We start from the raw sequence: 20,009 nt of genomic DNA on the forward strand, positions 1-20,009 counted from the left end.
GCAGGTAGCATTGAGTGCTTTGCCTACAGGGCCTCACTGGAGTTGCACTGCAAAAATGATATCTTAGCAAGTGAAAATATCTTGAAAATAGTTGAAACAATCTAGCATTTCCTGTTAGAAGAATACAAGACACCAATTCTGAGATTATTAAACCTAGTTCTAGATTGCAACCAACTTATTCTAAGATGTCTTATCAAGTAAAAATATCTGTCTATGCAGCAAGATAATTTTACTTGTAGTAAGTAATTTTCTCCTCAAATTCAGTTTTTTACAGTGTGCCTCAACCAGGGCACAAATCCATAACCCCCTGCACCAGAGTACACTAAGTCAGTGATGTTATCAACTGAGCTATCCAGCAACTTATTGCTTCCTCACTAACCTGGTGAGGCAGGGGGGGCAAGCCCCTGGGCAGGCTCTCGCTTCTGTCTTCCAAGCCCTCCCTGGTGCTTCCCCTGGCTAAACACCAGGGGCACTTCTGTTTGGGGCGGTGACCCATTCTGGGGACTAATTCAGTTACACAAGGTTCTTGTGGGCCTTGTGGAAAGTCGCATTGTCAGATTTGTAGTATTCTTCCTTCACAAACTTCAATCACTAGTACAACTAATTCAGCTACTTTTGCCCTTGTCAGTAGTGGGGCCAACTGCGCCTCTACCAACTATATCTACGTTATCACTTGTATCCTGTGTAAGGCCCAGTATATTGGCCGGACAAAAACATTTAGACTTGGTGTGAATAATCATAAAAGTGCTATTAGAAACACTAGGGTAAATTTGGGTAACGATTGTACACAGTTGTATGAACATTTTACTACGAATGGACATTCTCAATCTAATTTGTCCTTCACCATTGTACAGGTGTGTTCAAAAACTCAGGATCTACTGGAGGCAGAAAGAGATTGGATTTGGAAACTAAAAACAGTGCACCCTTCAGGTCTAAATGTTAATGACGGTTTCTGTAGTCAGTTTAGAGGCCCACGTGCCACTCGTTCTTAACCTTTTTCTGATTGGCCTTCGGCTCGCTGTTCTTTTTTGGTCAGTTTCGCATTGTAAATTTTTTTAGCTATTTTTGATTGGATGAACTTGACTTTCATAATTATTCGTTTAATTAAGGTCATTCGTGCCACTTCACTCATGTTTTGACACTAACGTGTCCGTTATGTGTATATATCCCCCTCATTTCCTGTCTTTTCTCATTCATTCCGTGTACAGTGCCCAAACCCGGTCAAAACCGGGTTCGGATCCCGGTCGGGGCAAAACATCATCCAGTAAGGGTCCTTAGGCAAGACCCCTCATAATATATCAGCCTACCTCAGGAATGAGTGAAGACATAACTGATAGAGTCATACCGGCTCAGACGTCACCCGGGTCAACAAGGTCTGCGTCAGTTGCTAGGGAACCAGGGCAAACTGATGAGAAATGGGCTACTGGAACAAGACCTCGATGGACGAGGACAGAAAATACGGATTTGCTGGAATGCTACTATACAAGCAATCCCAGAGATACATGCAGCGAATGTGGGACCATTGGATACTTCGAAACCCACAATCAAGGCTAACAAAGAAACAGCTATTAGCCCAGTGTTCCAACATCAGTAATCGAAATCTACTATCACAACTAGAGATTAATGAAATACAACAACGATGCTACGGCAAGGGGGAGCCAGGAAGACAGGTCAGCGGGGAGATGTCATCATCCCCACAACCAGAGATTGGGTACCAAGCCTCAACACAAGAGCTGCTGACCTGAGAAGGAAGATCGTGACCCAACTGGAAACCTGGAGCCCCCGACGAATACCGAAGCTGAGTTGCCAAGTACCTTCAGAAGATCTACTAGTAGATGTGAATGCTGCTCTGAAGACAATCTCCACAAGAACCATCACTGAGACCAACAAGCTGATACACAGTACAGCAACAGTAATCATGGAGATGCTTGGACACAAGGTGGGCTCGGGACATAACAAACAGTATCCACCATGGAAGAGACAATTAGAGGCCAAGATAAAGGCAGCATGGAGAGAAGTTAGCCAGCTAGAACTACAGAAAGGGAACATGGTGAATAAAGGGGCACCCAGGAAGTACAACTCACTCTCCATACCAGAGGCACTCGAAACTGCCAAACAGCGACTAACAGCTCTGTCCACCCGGTTGAAGAGATACACCAAGGAGGGAGAGGCCAGGAGAATAAACAAGCTGTTCTCCACTGAACCAGCCAAGGTGTACTCTCAGTGGCAGGGGAACAACAACCGGTCAGACCCACCAAGAGCTGAGGTGGAAAAATACTGGAAAGACATATGGGAAAGAAAGGCATCACACAACACCAATGCCCAATGGTTAGTGGACCTAAGAGCTGACCACAGCAACCTCCCAGAACAAGAACCAGTAACCATCTCAATGGCAGACGTCCAAGAAAGAGTGTCAAAGATGAAGAGCTGGACAGCACCAGGCCCTGATATGATCCATATGTACTGGCTGAAGAAGCTAACTGCACTCTATGAACGCCTAGCAGCACAGATGAACCAGCTGCTGAGGGATGGAACCCACCCAGAATGGCTAACCCAAGGCAGGACAGTCCTAATCATGAAGGACCCCCAGAAGGGACCTATCCCATCCAACTACCGGCCAATTACCTGTCTCTGCACAACCTGTACAACCTGTCAGGCATCACTGTGGCAAAAATGAGTAAGCTCAATACATGAGCGAGGCACAGAAAGGGATTGGCAGTAACACCAGAGGAGCCAAGCACCAGCTACTGGTCGATAGAACAGTTGCCCGAGACTGTAAGAAGAGACAGACCAACCTGTGCACTGCCTGGATTGACTACAAGAAAGCCTATGACTCAATGCCACACACATGGATACTGGAATGTCTGGAACTGTATAAGATCAACAGGAACCTAAGGACCTTCATCCAGAACTCAATGGAAATGTGGAAGACAACCCTAGAGGCCAACTCAAAACCCATTGCCCAAGTCAACATCAAGTGCGGCATATACCAAGGAGATGCGCTATCACCACTGCTGTTCTGCATAGGCCTGAACCCCCTCAGTTGGATCATCACGAAGAGCGGCTACGGGTACCGATTCCGTAGTGGGGCAACAATCAGCCACCTGCTGTACATGGATGACATCAAGCTGTATGCCAGGAACGAGCGAGAAATAGACTCACTGATCCACACCACCCGGATCTACAGCGATGACATAGGGATGTCATTCGGATTGGACAAGTGTGGCCGGATGGTCTCAAAGAGAGGCAAGATGATCCGCACTGAGGGGATTGACCTACCAGAGGGCAACATAGGTGATATCCAAGACAGCTACAAGTACCTTGGCATCCCACAGGCTAATGGAAACCATGAAGAAGCCACAAGGAAGTCAACCACAGCCAAATACCTCCAGAGAGTAAGGCAGGTCCTGAAAAGTCAGCTGAATGGTAAGAACAAGGTCCGAGCCATCAACATGTATGCACTACCAGTCATCAGATACCCCGCTGGTATCATAAACTGGCCAAAGGAGGAGATAGAAGCCACAGATATCAAGACTAGAAAGCTCCTCACAATGCATGGAGGGTTCCACCCCAAGTCCAGCACCCTGAGACTATACACTAAGTGGAAAGAGGGAGGCCAAGGGCTAGTGAGCATCAAGACCACGGTCCAGGATGAAACATCGAAAATCCGAGAATACATCAGAAAGATGGCCCCAAAGGATGAACTGCTAAGTGAATGTCTCAGGCAGCAGAACCCTGATGAGAGTGCAGAGGAGGAGGAGGAGGAGGAGGAACAGATAACCTGGAGAGACAAACCCCTACATGGCATGTACCACTGTCAGATAGAGGAAGTGGCTGATATCAAGAAATCCTACCAGTGGCTGGATAATGCAGGACTGACAGACAGCACAGAGGCACTAATCATGGCAGCACAAGAACAGGCCATAAGCACAAGAGCCATAGAGGCCAGGATCTACCAGAGTAGATCAGACCCAAGATGCAGACTGTGCAAAGAAGCCCCTGAAACAGTCTAGCACATAGTAGCAGGGTGTAAGATGCTAGCTGGATCAGCGTACATGGTGAGGCACAACCAAGTGGCTGGGATAGTATACAGGAACATCTGCAACCAGTATGGAATAGAAGTACCCAAGTCCCAATGGGCCATACCACAGAAGGTGGCTGAGAACAACAGGGCCAAGATTCTGTGGGACTTCAGCTTCCAGACTGACAAACAGATCCTGGCTAACCAACCGGACATAGTGGTGGTGGACAAAGAGCAGAAGAGGGTGGTGGTGATAGATGTGGCGATCCCAGCTGACGCCAACATCAGGAAGAAGGAACATGAGAAACTTGAGAAGTATCAAGGGTTGAAAGAGCAGCTGGAACGGATGTGGAAGGTCAAGGGTTGCGTGGTCCCTGTGGTAGTGGGGGCACTTGGGGCAGTAACCCCCAAACTGGGAGAGTGGCTCCAACAAATCCCAGGAACAACATCTGAAGCCTCAGTCCAGAAGAGCGCAGTCCTAGGAACATCGAAGATACTGCGCAGAACCCTCAAACTCCCAGGCCTCTGGTAGAGGACCCGAGCTTGAGGATGACATGGATACCACCCCCCCGCTCGGGGTGAGAAGGAGATTTTATATTATATGAGTGATTCCACGCTTATGGGTACTGAAATGGGGACATGAACTTATTCACCTAAAACCATTTATTTTTTTACCATCAGGTCACAAAACATGTAATCTTTAATGAATGATATGTTAAAAGATAACTTTAATTTTCTGAGATGTAATAAAAACATATTTATATGCCAAAGTCAAGCCTATGAGTTCCAAAATGATGTCTGTTACATTACTTCTGTTACGATTGTCCATCTCGCGTCTGTTACAAATTAATTACAATCTAGCTATATACCATGTTAAGCTTATTGAAAGAATGTGTATGTTTATTCTACTACACATGTTTATTAATTATATTTGCTAAAACATCACCTTCCTATGTTTCAAAAAGTAATTCTACATTGTTAAAATTGAGAATATATATGTCCACAACACTTCTGTTACGTTCTGACTTTGGCATATAAATATGTTTTTATTACATCTCAGAAAATTAAAGTTATCTTTTAACATATCATTCATTAAAGATTACATGTTTTGTGACCTGATGGTAAAAAAAAGAAATGGTTTTAGGTGAATTTTTAAAAATAAGTTCATGTCCCCATTTCAGTACCCATAAGCGTGGAATCACTCATTTTATATATATATCTTACTCTGCAAAAGTCTTAGGCACCTATTTTTTTCATACAACTTTATAGATATACTTTGTTCTATTTTATGAGTTCTCCATTATCAAGTCAAGTCAACTTTATTGTCAAATATGCTATACATGCTCGATATACAGCACAGATGAAATTTCAGTCCTCTCTGACCCACGGTGCAAACAGGCAATGCAATAAATAAAAATAAAAATAGAATAATTGAAAAAACAAACAATATAAACAGTATAAACACTCTAGATAAGAACTAGACATAGACTAAACACTCAGACAAAACAATATAAACAGTATAAATAAACAGTATAAACACTAGATAAGAACTAGACATAGACTAAACACTCAGACAATATAAAGAGTGTAAACACTAGATAAGAACTAGACAAAGACTAAACACTCAAACAGACAATATAAACAGTATAAAACACTCTAGATAAGAACTAGACATAGACTAAACACTCATATATACATACACACACACACACACACACACACACACACACACACACGTAAATTGGTGCAAATAAATAAACAGTCAAGGGCACTTGAGGTATAGCAGGTAAACATGAAATAAGCAGAGCATTTCCAGATTTGGTCTCCTAGTCAATGCCAAACCAGCTTCACTGGGAGACCAAATTTTAAACCAAGTTATGTTAGATTGATGCTGAAAGGTAAAACTGAAATGGGATTATGGGAGATGCTTGAATTGCTGGTCCAAATTCACAAGACTGTTTTCTTTGGATTGGAATGTTTAAGAAATATTGAAGTTGGGTTGTCAAGACTGTTCCAATTTCCAAATTATAGACTAGATATACAGTTATTTGATACTATGTTTCACATTGAGCAATAAAATTGAAGATTTTCTTATTTCTTATTTTTCACTGTTTCTTAAAATACATAATATTATGAAAGTTGATAAAACAATAACTTAAACTCATAGTGTAATTTTAGTATTTTACCATACTTATGATGAAGTTATGGTAACTTGGCACTGCATTAACTATGTTGATATTATGCTGGCTGAAACGAGGATTCATAATGTGGCAATTTGCATCACAGAATATGCCGCAGCGGTGCAGCTGCATGGACTCTGGGGCAACTGGTATTGCCCAGACCAGTTGGTCTCCTAGTGGAAAAGCCTTAAAAAACGCTCTGATAAGCAGTATAAACAAACTAGCAGCTGTTAAGGTGAGGTAGTGCGGAATAGTGCAAATGAGCGAGGTAAAGTGAGATGTGCGGTCCCTGAGTTCAGTGTGTTAATGAACGATGTATGTACCATATGTATCAAGTCAGTACAGAAACATTTTAGAGTTCCAAACATTTGTTTTCCAGCACAAAATTAAATGTTACAGAATTTTTTTTTTTTGGTATCTGAGCAGCATATTGCATAAGAGACCACTTTTCAGATGGAAAAAGAAAACATAATGATGACTACTAGGTTTTGCTGCAAAATTAAGAAGCAAGTGTGACAAAGTGTCCAGAAGAACTGTGGCTTCCATGCCGAGACGTCTCTGCAGTGGCGTGCACAGATAGACACGAGGTGGTGCTCATAGACATCCTATTATTACGTAGACGGAGCATCCAACGTAAATTCTAAAAGCACTGATGAGACGCGGGGCCGCCATCTTGGAGTGGTGATACGCTGCACTCAGTGTAATGCGCTGGCAGCGCTGGCTCGCATTTTTTTGTCATACATGTAGCTATGATAAAGGATAGTGGTGGGGTTATTATTCATAGTTGGCTTCACGTTAATAGAATATCCTGATATTAAGTGAACAGACGTTGGAGATTGTTGAAGTTGAGGAAACGGTGATTAATATCCTACAAAAAATGTGTGAATACTAAATACATTAGATATAAACAGCTTAACGTTTTTCTATCGGCTACAATCACCAATCTGTTGCAATGGATAGGGTAAATTCAGGTAAAGTGGGACACTTTTTTAAATAAAATGCGGTTTTAACAATCTAAATCCATTATAATGATTCAAATGTGTATGTTTTCTTTAAATAGATTGTTAAGAACATATCAAAGGGGAAATTAATCTAGTCAGTGAATTTATAAGAGATGGCGAAGTGTAATCTTGTAGCATTTCCTCTACTGTTATTTACAGGTTACTTTAACCGACAAACTTTTTTTTTTTGAAACCGAGAAAAATTTGACAGGTTAACGTAGGTTAACAGCCCTACCCCAACACAATCTAGACTGTACATTTATACCCGTTGGCGTTCACAATCATCATAATTTCTTCATCATTTATTTCGACTTTATCATATTTATTTCATTCATGTCTATTATTGTCATACTCTTATGTATTAGACTAGTGCTACCTGATGACGATTTAAGTCTCTTAGCTCCTTCTCAGCTCTGGTAATATACTATTTAAAAAAAACAACAAATAGTATGGTAATGTTAAATCTTACTTGTGAAAAGTAATCCCCCTGCTTCTGTTTGAAATGGTTCGCTCGTTTGAGCAGGAGTACGCTGAGCACCAGCCTGGCATCTTGTCTCTTGTCTTCTTCTTCAGTCGTGTAGTATGGTGCAGTAATAGACGTTACCTTGATATATATGAGTATCTCGCACTTATCTCACCACTCCAAGATGGCGACCGTATTTCTCGCGTCAGAACAGCCAACGCTCCGTCTACGTAATAATAGGATGTCTATGGTGGTGCTCAAGCACCTGCCCCTCTGCCCTCTGTCCAAAAAAGTGCCCTTTTGAATTTTTTTTTTTACAGTTTACTGAGGCCAATGTCGACATGATCTTTTAGAAAAGCAGCGGCATTAAAAGCATGTGTGAAAATAATGTCCCGATGTGTGCCCCCTCCGCACACACACCAGACCTCTGTCTCTCTTGCTCTGTCACGTGAACATGTTAGGGTTTTGCTGGGATTCGAACCTGGTTCGTTGGTGTGATGATCCAGCAAACCCCCACTAGGCCACCAGGGGAATGACTCAAATGCAGAGGCGTGAGGCGGAAGTAGAAAAAGTAACAAAAGGTTTATTTATACTATGTACACTATATACAATCCAAGGCAAAACAAAAAAAAAACAAAAACAAAGTATAATTCAAAAAGAAAAAGGCAAAAATGCAAAAGCTCAGAAGATCCACAAAACACAGTACAAAGGAAACTGGAGATAAACATAACAGCACAAAGACTCCGTGACAAGAGGACTGAACTCAGGGGTATAAATACACAAACTAATTAAGGACACAGGTGAAGATAATTAGGACTAACAGGCAATTAACAAAAAAAAACCCACAAAACACAGGAACAGTGGCGGCCTCTAGAGGCCAAAATAAATATGACACGAAAAGGAAATAACAGCGGCCTCTAGAGGCCAAAACAGTCCAAGTCCTAACAGGACCCCCCCCCTAGGAGCGTCTCCTGACGTTCCCAGGGCGATCCGGATGGGCCGAATGGAGGTCCCGACACAGTTCTTTATCCAGGACATCCCGAGCAGGAACCCAGCAGCGCTCCTCAGGACCATAGCCCTCCCAGTCCACCAGATATTGCAACCCGCCGCGGACCCGGCGGGAGTCAAGCAGGCGATGCACAGTGAACACAGTCTGCCCCTGGAAAATGCGGGGGGGTGGGGGGTTCCTAGGGGCAGGGGCATACGTAGACGTCAGTACAGGCCGCAACAGGGAAACATGGAAAGTGGGGTTGATCCTCAGAGTCCGGGGCAACTGGAGCCGGTAGGAGACAGGGTTCACCCTGCGCACCACCTTGAAGGGGCCAATGTAGCGAGGAGCCAGCTTGCGGTTCTCCACCCGCAGCGGAAGGTCCTTAGTGGACAGCCAAACCCGCTGCCCAGGGCGGAAAGTGTGTGCAGGTCTTCTATGGCGGTTGGCCTGAGTCTGGTTGGTTCTGGAGGTCTGTATGAGGGTCTTCCTGACCTTGCTCCAGGTCTTGCGACACCGTCTCACATATTGGTTGACCGAGGGCACCCCCGCGTCCTCCTCCTGGTCCGGGAACAGAGGTGGCTGGAACCCGAATTGGCACTGGAATGGTGACAGCTTGGTGGCCGATGACTGCAGGGTGTTGTGGGCGTACTCTGCCCATGGCAGCCAGGTGCTCCACGATGTCGGGTTATCCATAGCCAGGCCTCGCAGGGTGGTTTCCAGGTCCTGGTTGAGCCTCTCCGTCTGACCATTGGACTGTGGGTGAAACCCAGAGGAGAGGCTGGCAGTGGCTCCGATGACCTTGCAGAACCCGTGCCACACTCGGGAGGAGAACTGGGGCCCTCGGTCTGAGACGATGTCCTGTGGAAGACCAAAGACTCGGAAGACATGATTAAATATAAGTTTCGCTGTTTCAAGAGCAGAGGGGAGTTTGCACAGAGGTATGAAGCGGCAGGCCTTGGAGAATCTGTCAACAATGACCAAAATGACCATGTTACCTTGTGACTCAGGGAGACCCGTGATGAAGTCGACTGCCACGTGGGACCAGGGATGCCGGGGAATGGTCAGAGGATGCAGGAGACCCTGGGGACGCTGTCATGGGTTCTTGGTTCTGGTGCAAACCTCACAGGACAGGACAAATGACCTTACTTCCTGCTCCATGTTAGGCCACCAGAAGCGTCTTTTCAGGAAGTCCAGGGTCCTCCGAGCTCCCGGGTGGGCGGTGAGAGGGGAAGAGTGACCCCACTGGAGAACCTTGGCCCGGGCTTGATGTGGGACGTACAAGAGGCCCGGTGGCCCCGTCCCAGGACCAGGGTCCTGGCATTGGGCTCGTCGAACAGCCTCCTCAATACCCCAGCGGACAGGGGCCACAATCCGGGACACCGGGATAATAGGCCCGACTTCATTCTCCCTGTTAGTGGCAGAGAACAGCCTGGACAGTGCGTCAGGTTTGGTGTTTTTGGAGCCGGGACGGTACGAGAGGGTGAAGTCAAACCGACTGAAAAACAGGGCCCACCTAGCCTGTCGAGGGTTCAGTCTCTTGGCTTGCTGGAGGTACTCCAGGTTCTTGTGGTCAGTCCAAACCAGGAATGGATGTTGCGCTCCCTCCAGCCAGTGCCTCCACTCCTCAAGGGCCAGTTTGACCGCTAGCAGTTCTCGATCCCCCACATCGTACCGGGACTCTGCAGGACTCAGGCGGTGGGAGAAGTAAGCGCAGGGGTGCAGCTTTCCTTCCGAATGTTGAGAGAGTACCGCGCCGACACCACTGTCCGAGGCGTCCACCTCCACGATGAATGGTTGGGAGGTGTCCGGGAGGACCAGAATGGGTGCCGTGCAGAAGCGGGCCTTGAGGTCTTTGAACGCCTTTTCTGCCTGAGGAGACCAGCCATAAGATCCACCTGTCCCTTTGGTGAGGTCTGACATGGGTGCTGCCACAGAACTGAAGTTCCTGATGATCTTGCGGTAGAAGTTAGCGAATCCTAAGAACCGCTGAACCTCCTTAACGGACTTGGGAGTAGGCCAGTCCCGGACGGCCAGGGTCTTGGCAGGGTCCATTTGGAGTTGGCCTGTCCGTACAATAAATCCCAGAAAGGAGACCTCGGGAACATGAAATTCGCATTTCTGGGCCTTGGCGAACAGATTGTTCTGTAGCAGCCTCTGGAGAACCTGGCGGACATGGTGGCGGTGCTCCTGCATGGTCTTGGAAAAGATAAGGATGTCATCGAGGTAGACAAAGACGTACAGGTTAATCATGTCCCTTAAGACGTCGTTGATTAGGGCCTGAAAAACAGCTGGTGCGTTGGTGAGTCCGAAGGGCATCACCTGGTATTCGTAGTGCCCAGACGGGGTGTTAAAGGCAGTCTTCCACTCGTCTCCCTGTCGGATACGGATGAGGTGGTATGCGTTCCGTAGGTCCAACTTGGTGAAGACGGTGGCGCCTTGGAGCAGGTCGAAAGCAGTGGACATCAGCGGAAGGGGATATCGGTTGCGCACAGTGATCTTGTTCAGGCCCCTGTAGTCAATACATGGTCGAAGCCCCCCATCCTTCTTGCCGACAAAGAAGAAGCCGGCACCAGCAGGTGAGGTGGAGGGTCGAATGAACCCAGAGACCAGGGCGTCTTTGAGGTATTCCTCCATAGCCTTGCGTTCTGGCTGAGAGAGGGAAAACAGTCTGCCACGAGGAGGGGTAGTCCCAGGGAGCAAGTCGATGGCACAGTCGTAGGCCCGGTGCGGAGGAAGAACGGCGGCCCTGCTCTTGCTGAATACCTCCTTGAGATCCCAGTACTCTGTGGGAACTTGAGATAACTCGGTGAGATCAGGGGGCTCGGCAGGAGACACAGGAGAGCTAGAGAGCAGACAAGAGGCATGGCATGCAGGGCCCCATTCCACAACCTGGCTTGTTACCCAGTCTATGCGAGGGTTGTGGCGAGTAAGCCAAGGAAGGCCTAGAATAACTGGGAACTCAGGTGAAGGAATCAGGTGCAGGGATATTTCTTCCTTGTGACCTTGAGACTGGAAGAAGACTGGAGAAGTAACTTGGGTGACTCTTCCATCACCTAACGCTTGGCCATCGAGGGCAGACACAGACAGTGGGACTTCAAGAGGTGCAGTCGGAATATTGATGCTTTGGGCGAAGTGAATATCCATAAAGTTCCCAGCCGCCCCTGAGTCTAACAAAGCTTGACAAGAGTGGACAGACTCACCCCAGGAGATGGAGACCGGGATGTAGATTCCTTGGCCAGGGAGTCCGGGAGAGAGGGTAGGCCCCGTCACAACCCTCCCTCGGCTGGACGGGGCGGTCCTTTTCCCAAGAGTTCGGGACATGATGCTCGGAAGTGACCAGGCTTGCCACAGTAGATGCAGCACTTGTCCCTCCTTCTGCGCTCCCTCTCAGATGCGGAGAGGCGAGTACGACCCACTTGCATGGGTTCTGGACAGTCACTGAAGGAGGTAGACGGTCTCCAGGTAGAGGTAGGGAGGCTGGGGGGGCTCAAGGCTTGGTGGCGTTCTCTCATCCTGTTGTCCAGACGAATAGCATGTGAGATGAGGGTTTCGAGGTCACTTGGGCATCCAATAGAGGCCAGACCGTCCTTGATGGGGTCAGACAGACCATGGTGGAAGGCTGACACCAGGGCAGTCTCGTTCCATCCACTTACTGCTGCGAGTGTTCGGAACGAGATGGCGTAATCTGCGACGCTTCCTCCTTGCCGGATGGACATGAGCTTTCGGGCTGCGTCGGTACTGATGTCTGCCTGATCGAAGACCCGAAGCATCTCTTCAGAAAACAGCTGGAAATCAAAGCACTCAGGTCCCTGTCTTTGCCAGATAGCAGTAGCCCAGGCTCGCGCCTTACCAGCTAATAAGGTGATCACAAAGGCAATCTTGCGGCGATCCGTAGTGTAGGTGGTAGGCTGAAGCTCAAAGGTGAGTTGACACTGGGTAAGGAACTCTCGGCACTCACTGTGCTTGCCGTCATACCTCTGTGGTGCAGGAAGGCTGGGTTCGCGAGGTGAAGAAGGCAGCATGGCAGGAGGCACTGGGGCAGGAGTGGGAGCTGGATCAGGAGCAGGAACTGGATCAGGAGCAGGAGATGCAGGCAGAGATGTCAGCTGTGCCAGGGTTTTCCCAATTTGCTGAAGCAGTTCCTCGTGGCGAGCAAGGGCCTCACGTTGGCTGGTGAGCGTACGTCCATGGGCGTCCATGGTCGCTCCGAAGCGTGTCAAAGCTGCCATAGTTCCCTGAAGGTTGGCCGGGTAGACAGTTGAAGCAGCCTCTGCTGAGTCGGTCATGACGGAGTCTTTCTGTTAGGGTTTTGCTGGGATTCGAACCTGGTTCGTTGGTGTGATGATCCAGCAAACCCCCACTAGGCCACCAGGGGAATGACTCAAATGCAGAGGCGTGAGGCGGAAGTAGAAAAAGTAACAAAAGGTTTATTTATACTATGTACACTATATACAATCCAAGGCAAAACAAAAAAAAAACAAAAACAAAGAGTATAATTCAAAAAGAAAAAGGCAAAAATGCAAAAGCTCAGAAGATCCACAAAACACAGTACAAAGGAAACTGGAGATAAACATAAGGCTGCTGGGCCATAGAAGGTTCACGCTGCACGCTGCATGCTGCACGCTACACGCGTGTAAAGAAAAGTGGACAAACGTAGCATGACTTGCTCTGGGCCATAGAACGGCGTTCACGTTGCACGCTGCACGCTGCACACTTCACGCGTGAAGCATGAAATGAACATGCACACTTTTTTCTAGGCGTGAAGACGGAAATTCCAGTCAATGCATGCGGTCACCGCCGCGCCAGCCAATCAGAACGGGTCTAGGGAGATAACGCTATGCTTTCAGGGGAAAACTTCAGAAAAAATATAATTGAATGGTATAATTGAAAAATAGTTCTTCATCGGGATTGTCAAGCAGATTATAGAATGTTCGGTGAAATTCACCACGGGTTTCTCTCAGAAGGAAGTGTTCTCGGCTCCAAATTCTGTTCCTTTTTCTCTTCCTCTGTCTCAGTAAAAGCAGAATGAGGCAATCGTCGTCATCCGAAGAGTCCATATTGTTGGTTACTCGGTCAAAGTAGAACAGACGCAACACGTGAACATCCAAGCATGAAGTTTAATGGCCCAGGGTCCGGTTCTTCACGTGAACGTGTAGCGTGCAGCGTGCAACATGCAGCGTGCAGCGTGAACCTTCTATGGCCCAGCAGCCTAACAGCACAAAGACTCCGTGACAAGAGGACTGAACTCAGGGGTATAAATACACAAACTAATTAAGGACACAGGTGAAGATAATTAGGACTAACAGGCAATTAACAAAAAAAACCCACAAAACACAGGAACAGTGGCGGCCTCTAGAGGCCAAAATAAATATGACACGAAAAGGAAATAACAGCGGCCTCTAGAGGCCAAAACAGTCCAAGTCCTAACAGAACAAGCATGCAGTGCATTCAATGTGAGGTTGCAGCAGCATAGCGTCCTGGAAGCCACGGCCTTGTCGTAGCGCAGACAACACATCGGGCAGTCAGTCAGCTCTTCCCCTGCCCCACCAGCCAGGTAACACATGAATCAAGTAAAAATGTATTGTTTGCCCTCTAAGCCCAAGCTGTAATTATTTTGTCGTGAAGTAGCCCGTCGCATACAGAAACAACTGCACATAAGTATTATATTTTTTGCTAGACCATTTTCATATTTAGGAAAACAAAAATTTCTTTTTCTATTTTGTTCAACTAGAGATTCCTGGCAAAGTCAAAAAGCCTTGATGTAATAAATTAACATTAAGTGGTTGTTTTACACCTTTAAAAACTAAAACGGGTCAGTGGCGACCCGAACACAAGAGGAGGGTTAAATCTCAGACTTTTATAATAAGGTGTTCCACATGCGGAAAAAAGTGCCCTTTTCCCCCCCAGAGCACTTGCCCCCAAAATGTCTGTGCATGCCACTGCGTCTCTGTCTTGTCTGCAAGATGCTTCGTAAAACCTTATAAAAATTTTCCTTATAAAACTGCACTAATTGTACTTCATCTCAGCTCATCTCATTATCTCTAGCCGCTTTATCCTGTTCTACAGGGTCGCAGGCAAGCTGGAGCCTATCCCAGCTGACTATGGGCGAAAGGCGGGGTACACCCTGGACAAGTCGCCAGGTCATCACAGGGCTACTAATTGTACTTGAGACTACTAATTTTTTAAAAGCAAAGGGTCATCTCACACCAAATATTGACTTTGTTTCATTTATTATGGATTACTGCTGTTTAGAGGGTGTTTTCTTAATGGTGAAACATTTAATTTAATTATTTTTAAGACATTTTGGTTGACAGCATTTCTTTGCGTGTGCCTAAGACTTTTGCACAGAGTACTCTGTGTTATGGGTTGTTTTACAATCAGGGTACAAAGTTTGTGTCACAGGGGTCCAAAATTCAAATTGATTCAAACTGGTTCTTGTACCAGTTTTTAAGTGAAGGACAAGTTAAAGAACAGATAGGCATGTGTAATAGTTTGTATTATAACAAGATTAAGTGTAGCTTTAAGCAGGGCTGGGAGAAACAAATGAAGTGATTCTCGGAGAGGACTTTTTTTTTGACAATTCAGAATCCACTACTTCCATAGTGCTTTTAAATATAAGGCTGTAAGCTTCGTGTTAGTTGTCTCTAATATTTATGTCCCAATATCTTGACTACATTTTAGGATGAAAATAATCATTTTAGATATGTTATTTTATATTGAAAAATTAGCTGTCTCGGAGAGGACATTTTTTGACACAATTACATACTAATTTGATCAAAATAGTCTGAAAACTTACTGGCATTCAACATTAAAACTTAACTATGTTTCCAATGATATGGAACCAAATATTTGTTTTATGGTATAAAGAATGATTTAAGTGCATCCCTTTTTGGAGCTACCTGTGGTCAAAAAAGCACTTTTTCTAAATGACACGAGTAATTTTGCTAAATATGACATATATTGCCATACATTCACCAAAAATAACGTTATCACCATTTTTTTTTTTTTGCATGGTAAATAGAGCTATCACAGGTCTACAATAAACAACCAAGTTTATTTAGTCAAGCCTTTTGATATTGAACATAAGTGTTAAATGTGATTTTTAGCTTGCGTACCCTGATTGTAAAACAACCCTTATACACACAGTACTCAAAATTCATTTCCATACCGAGACGTCTCTGTCTTGCCTGCTCCACAGTCTCTCGTTGTGGTTTAAATCTCGCGGGATTTTGCGGGAAGAAATTACACTGACAGTCGTCGCCATTTTGGATCTGAAAACCAATTGGTTGTTGCTGTTCATCCTCACGTCTTCTGAGCCAACATGGTGACCATTTCTCTTTAGCAGTGTGCCTGACTTAGTTTTTCCCTCCCATCTCCGCTTTAAACGATGGCGTCCGCCAGCACAGGAAGCAGGGTCTCCTGCGGGAGAGATTTAAGTTGTGTTCCCGAGGTGGCGGATACACTCGCTGCAGTCGCAAAACTAGGGTAAGCCATGAAAATGACCGGTGCTGTCACTTGAGCCTAGGAATATCCGTTTTGAATGGATTTTAGGGTGAAATTCGTCTGTCTTGGTAACTGCACGTGATGCTCATATAAACTCTCAAGTCTTCGTCTCAATTCTCACGTTGCAGTGTTAAGCGGCTTATCCAAATAATGCGTCCGAGTACTTGTAGCGTTCTGATGCGGATTTGGGTGTTGATTGACTCTTAAATAGTTATATAATTTTGTTTACATATATTATTAAATTATTTATTGCTGCTAACAAGCCGGTCTGGTAGGCTAGCTAATGCAGTTGCTAGCCATAGCATAGGATATAAGTCGCAAGTTATGAGGAGAAAGCTATCAATAAAAGTGTCTGTTCACGCAAATTTGCGGGTTTTTTAGCTGTACCAAGAAACTCAATAAGACTGCTGCACTTGTAAAAGTTTAATGTCGTTACATAGCCTGCCGGTAGCCTGAGCATTCATTTCAAGGGAAAGTAGCGAACGCATGTGCTAAAAGATGCCCCATGACGTCATGAATCGCTGCATGTTGCCAAGTGACACCACCGATTAATTTGCATATTCATTGTTCGTGATAATTTGCATATCCAAAGGTGTTATGTAAAGAAGGAAGACTTTGTAAAGGTTTAATGTTTTTAAGATAATTATAATTCGTTTCTTATAAACCAAAAATTGGCTTTGTTCACAGCACCACAAATATACATAGTAAGAAATATGTTAATTCCTATCAAGAGTACGGTAGTTGAGAAATGGACATGAAGGAAACTCTCTTATTTTTGAGAAAACACACCTGGGTAATGTTACAAAAATATATCATGATGGCTAAAGGGATCCTCCAGCGGATTTATTCTCAAACTTATTTTAAGTAAAAGTAGTCGCAGGTTTCAAAAATCAAACTTTCATTTTTGATGACCAAAAATGTTTTACAGTCAGGGTACGCAAGCTAAAAATCACATTTAACACTTATGTTCAATATCAAAAGGCTTGACTAAATAAACTTGGTTGTTTATTGTAGCCCTGTGATGGCTCTATTTACCATGCAAAAAAAAAAATTTGGTGATAATGTTATTTTAGCAAAATTACTCGTGTCATTTAGAAAAAGTGCTTTTTTGACCACAGGTAGCTCCAAAAGGGATGCACTTAAATCATTCTTTATACCATAAAGCAAATATTTGGTTCCATATAATTGGAAACATAGTTAAGTTTTAATGTTGAATGCCAGTAAGTTTTCAGACTATTTTGATCAAATTAATATGTAATTGTGTCTAAAAAAAAGTCCTCTCCGAGACAGCTAATTTTTCAATATAAAATAACACATCTAAAATGATTATTTTCATCCTAAAATGTGGTCAAGATATAGGGACTTAAATATTAGAGACAACTAACACAAAGCTTACAGCCTTATATTTAAAAGCACTATGGAAGTAGTGGATTCTGAATTGTCAAAAAAAAAAAATCCTCTCCGAGAATCACTTCATTTGTTTCTCCCATCTTGTAGCAGATTACACAAAAGTACCATACACATAAATTACCTGAAATCTGTTCTTTAACTTGTCCTTCACTTATGAACTGGTACAAGAACCAGTTCGAATCGATTTGAATTTTGGACCCCTGTGACACAAACTTTGTACCCTGATTGTAAAACAACCCCAAATTGTGTTTGAGAAATGAATTTTCTTTTAAATGCCAGATGGGCTTGACATATGCGATGTCAGGTAGTGGTCGTTTGGAGCAACTCAGCTGCTGTTATATTCTCTGTTTACATTGTAGTTTTGCAAGTATTTTACTGAATTCATCAGGTTTTTTTTAATAAGTATGCCTTACTGTGTAGCATATAAATGTCAGTGATGCTAAAAAGAAAGCACAAGCTGGAACTAGACTGTATTTCCACAGAGAAAATGCAAAGTGTGCTTCCTCAGTTGTGACAAGGTGTCATTGACAGAAACTGGATCAGACATGAGACCTCGCACTGCAAAATCTTTTTTACCTGATCTACATGGTACTGGTTCTGGGTAGATTGTGTGCGCGCGCATGCATGCCTGCACGCTTTAAAATCTCGGTTTAAAATGGCTCAACTCGCACTAATAAATCTCCTCCTTATTGTTTTTTACAAGTAGCCATGAGTCCACCAATTCAATTGTCTGTAAACTGCATAACGCAGAGACTTGTAAAATGAAAAATCTTTGTCTTAAAAGAAGATATTGACACTGTTCCAACTCCGATACATCCAGCTCGAACTGGTGTAGTGCGCTTGTATTTGGGTCATTCCATGTCAAATCAACCAAAATTCAGAGGTTTTCCCACCTCAAATTTTTTATTTTGATCATTTTTCTTCCAGTGATGGATACATATACAGTACATGATGACCAAAGCCCAAATATTAGGTCTCTGTGATGATCTATGAGTTCATTTCAGCCCAGTTTGCATGGGGGGGGGTGTCAAAATTACAATTTTCGCCTATAATCTGGAGCAAAATTAGGGCTGTAAAAAAGACATTTATGATGGCCATATCTTCATTATTTTGCTTGTACTGTAAGTTTGGGAGGTATATTTTAGGATTTGGGCATCATTATCATCAACTTTGAACATATGTATGAAGGGCAGCATGTTCAAAATAGGAAAAAAAAATTTACCCAGTCATGATTGTGTTTTCTAGTAAGTTAGTGCTTATTTTGAAAAAAACTACACCACAGCTATCCATATCTTTAACACCGTACTATCCTGGACCAACTTCTTATGCCCTTCATGTATTTGCGTGGCTGTAGATGTTATATATCTTAAAGGAAGAAACATGCAAACTTGACTCAGAATGAAAATGCCAAATTATCCCTTATTTTAGGGCTCAAAATCCAGGGAGGGACACACAGTACATAGCTGGTATTTTATATATTTAAAATAGATTAATAATATCAAATAATAATTAGGCATGTAATATCTTTCCTTAGAAAAATATTGGCATTTATGCACAAAAAAAATGCTAATTTTCTCTTCTGAGCCAACTTTCACCTTGCATAAATTGTTAATTATGAAGATCTGGGATCTAAATTTTTGGTAATTTTATTTTTTAGCTTTGCTGACTTGAGCAGCAAAGCTGTTCAAATAGCTTAGTCCGGCATCCGTCCGTCCGCCCGTTAGCAGGGCACGTTTTGACACTGTAAGAGCTAGGAGGCTCATATATGGCCTGAATATACCTTGGGTGACCACAACCTAGCTCACCAAAAATTAGGTCACTGTGACTTATTTTACTGACTTTATCGGCCAAAGTTCGTTGTTTTGGAGGCAATTTACATGTATTCCCAATGGAGAGGATTTGGGCCTGTATTTCAGTGGCCTTTTTAAGTTACATTTACTTTGTGATATGATTTAATAGACTTTGACAAGACCTTTTGACCCACTTGACCTTATTTTCAAGGTCACAGGAGGGTTTTAAATCTTCAAACAAAGTCTTTATAGTGGCTTCTAGGTTGAAATAAAGCATGTAGTCACGGCAAATCGCCATGCGATGGCATTGGGGGTACTGTAAAAAGGCTTGCTGCTCAGGCAAGCCTCCAAGCTACAACAAGTAACCACATTCTGTCGCTTGTTGCGCTCTATGAATGGGCTGTCAGGGAAATCCAAGGTATCAAGTTCTTGTATGTCTCTAAGGAAGATGTGGCAGAAGCATCATAGGCCCAAGAAGAATGGTGCAAAGAAGGTGCCTGGCATTAGAAGCCATTACAGCTTCATATCTGATGGGGCCTAACCTGAGAATGTACAGGATCTCTGCAGATATTTCCATGACAAGTGAGACACTAGCACATTCTACTGCACATCATGATATCCAAGAATACAAGCCTGGTGCATATGTGGCA

The 20,009-nt window shown here is 44.2% G+C and overlaps 1 protein-coding gene across 2 annotated transcripts in view; it reads left to right on the forward strand.

Moving 5' to 3' along the window:
* Positions 1 to 15,964: 15,964 nt before the first annotated feature.
* prmt5 (protein arginine methyltransferase 5) overlaps positions 15,965 to 20,009 on the forward strand; it is a 54,602-nt gene continuing 50,557 nt past the window's right edge. The window contains exon 1 of one of the 2 annotated variants that reach the window (XM_060921875.1): positions 15,965 to 16,141. In XM_060921875.1, coding sequence (XP_060777858.1) covers positions 16,044 to 16,141 — 98 coding nt within the window. In that variant the 5' untranslated portion in view covers positions 15,965 to 16,043. The remainder of the gene's footprint in view (positions 16,142 to 20,009) is intronic. The other variant, XM_060921865.1, reaches the window with a different exon arrangement.

Source organism: Neoarius graeffei, chromosome 1, assembly GCF_027579695.1.
Source record: "Neoarius graeffei isolate fNeoGra1 chromosome 1, fNeoGra1.pri, whole genome shotgun sequence".
NCBI classification, from domain to species: Eukaryota; Metazoa; Chordata; class Actinopteri; order Siluriformes; family Ariidae; genus Neoarius; species Neoarius graeffei.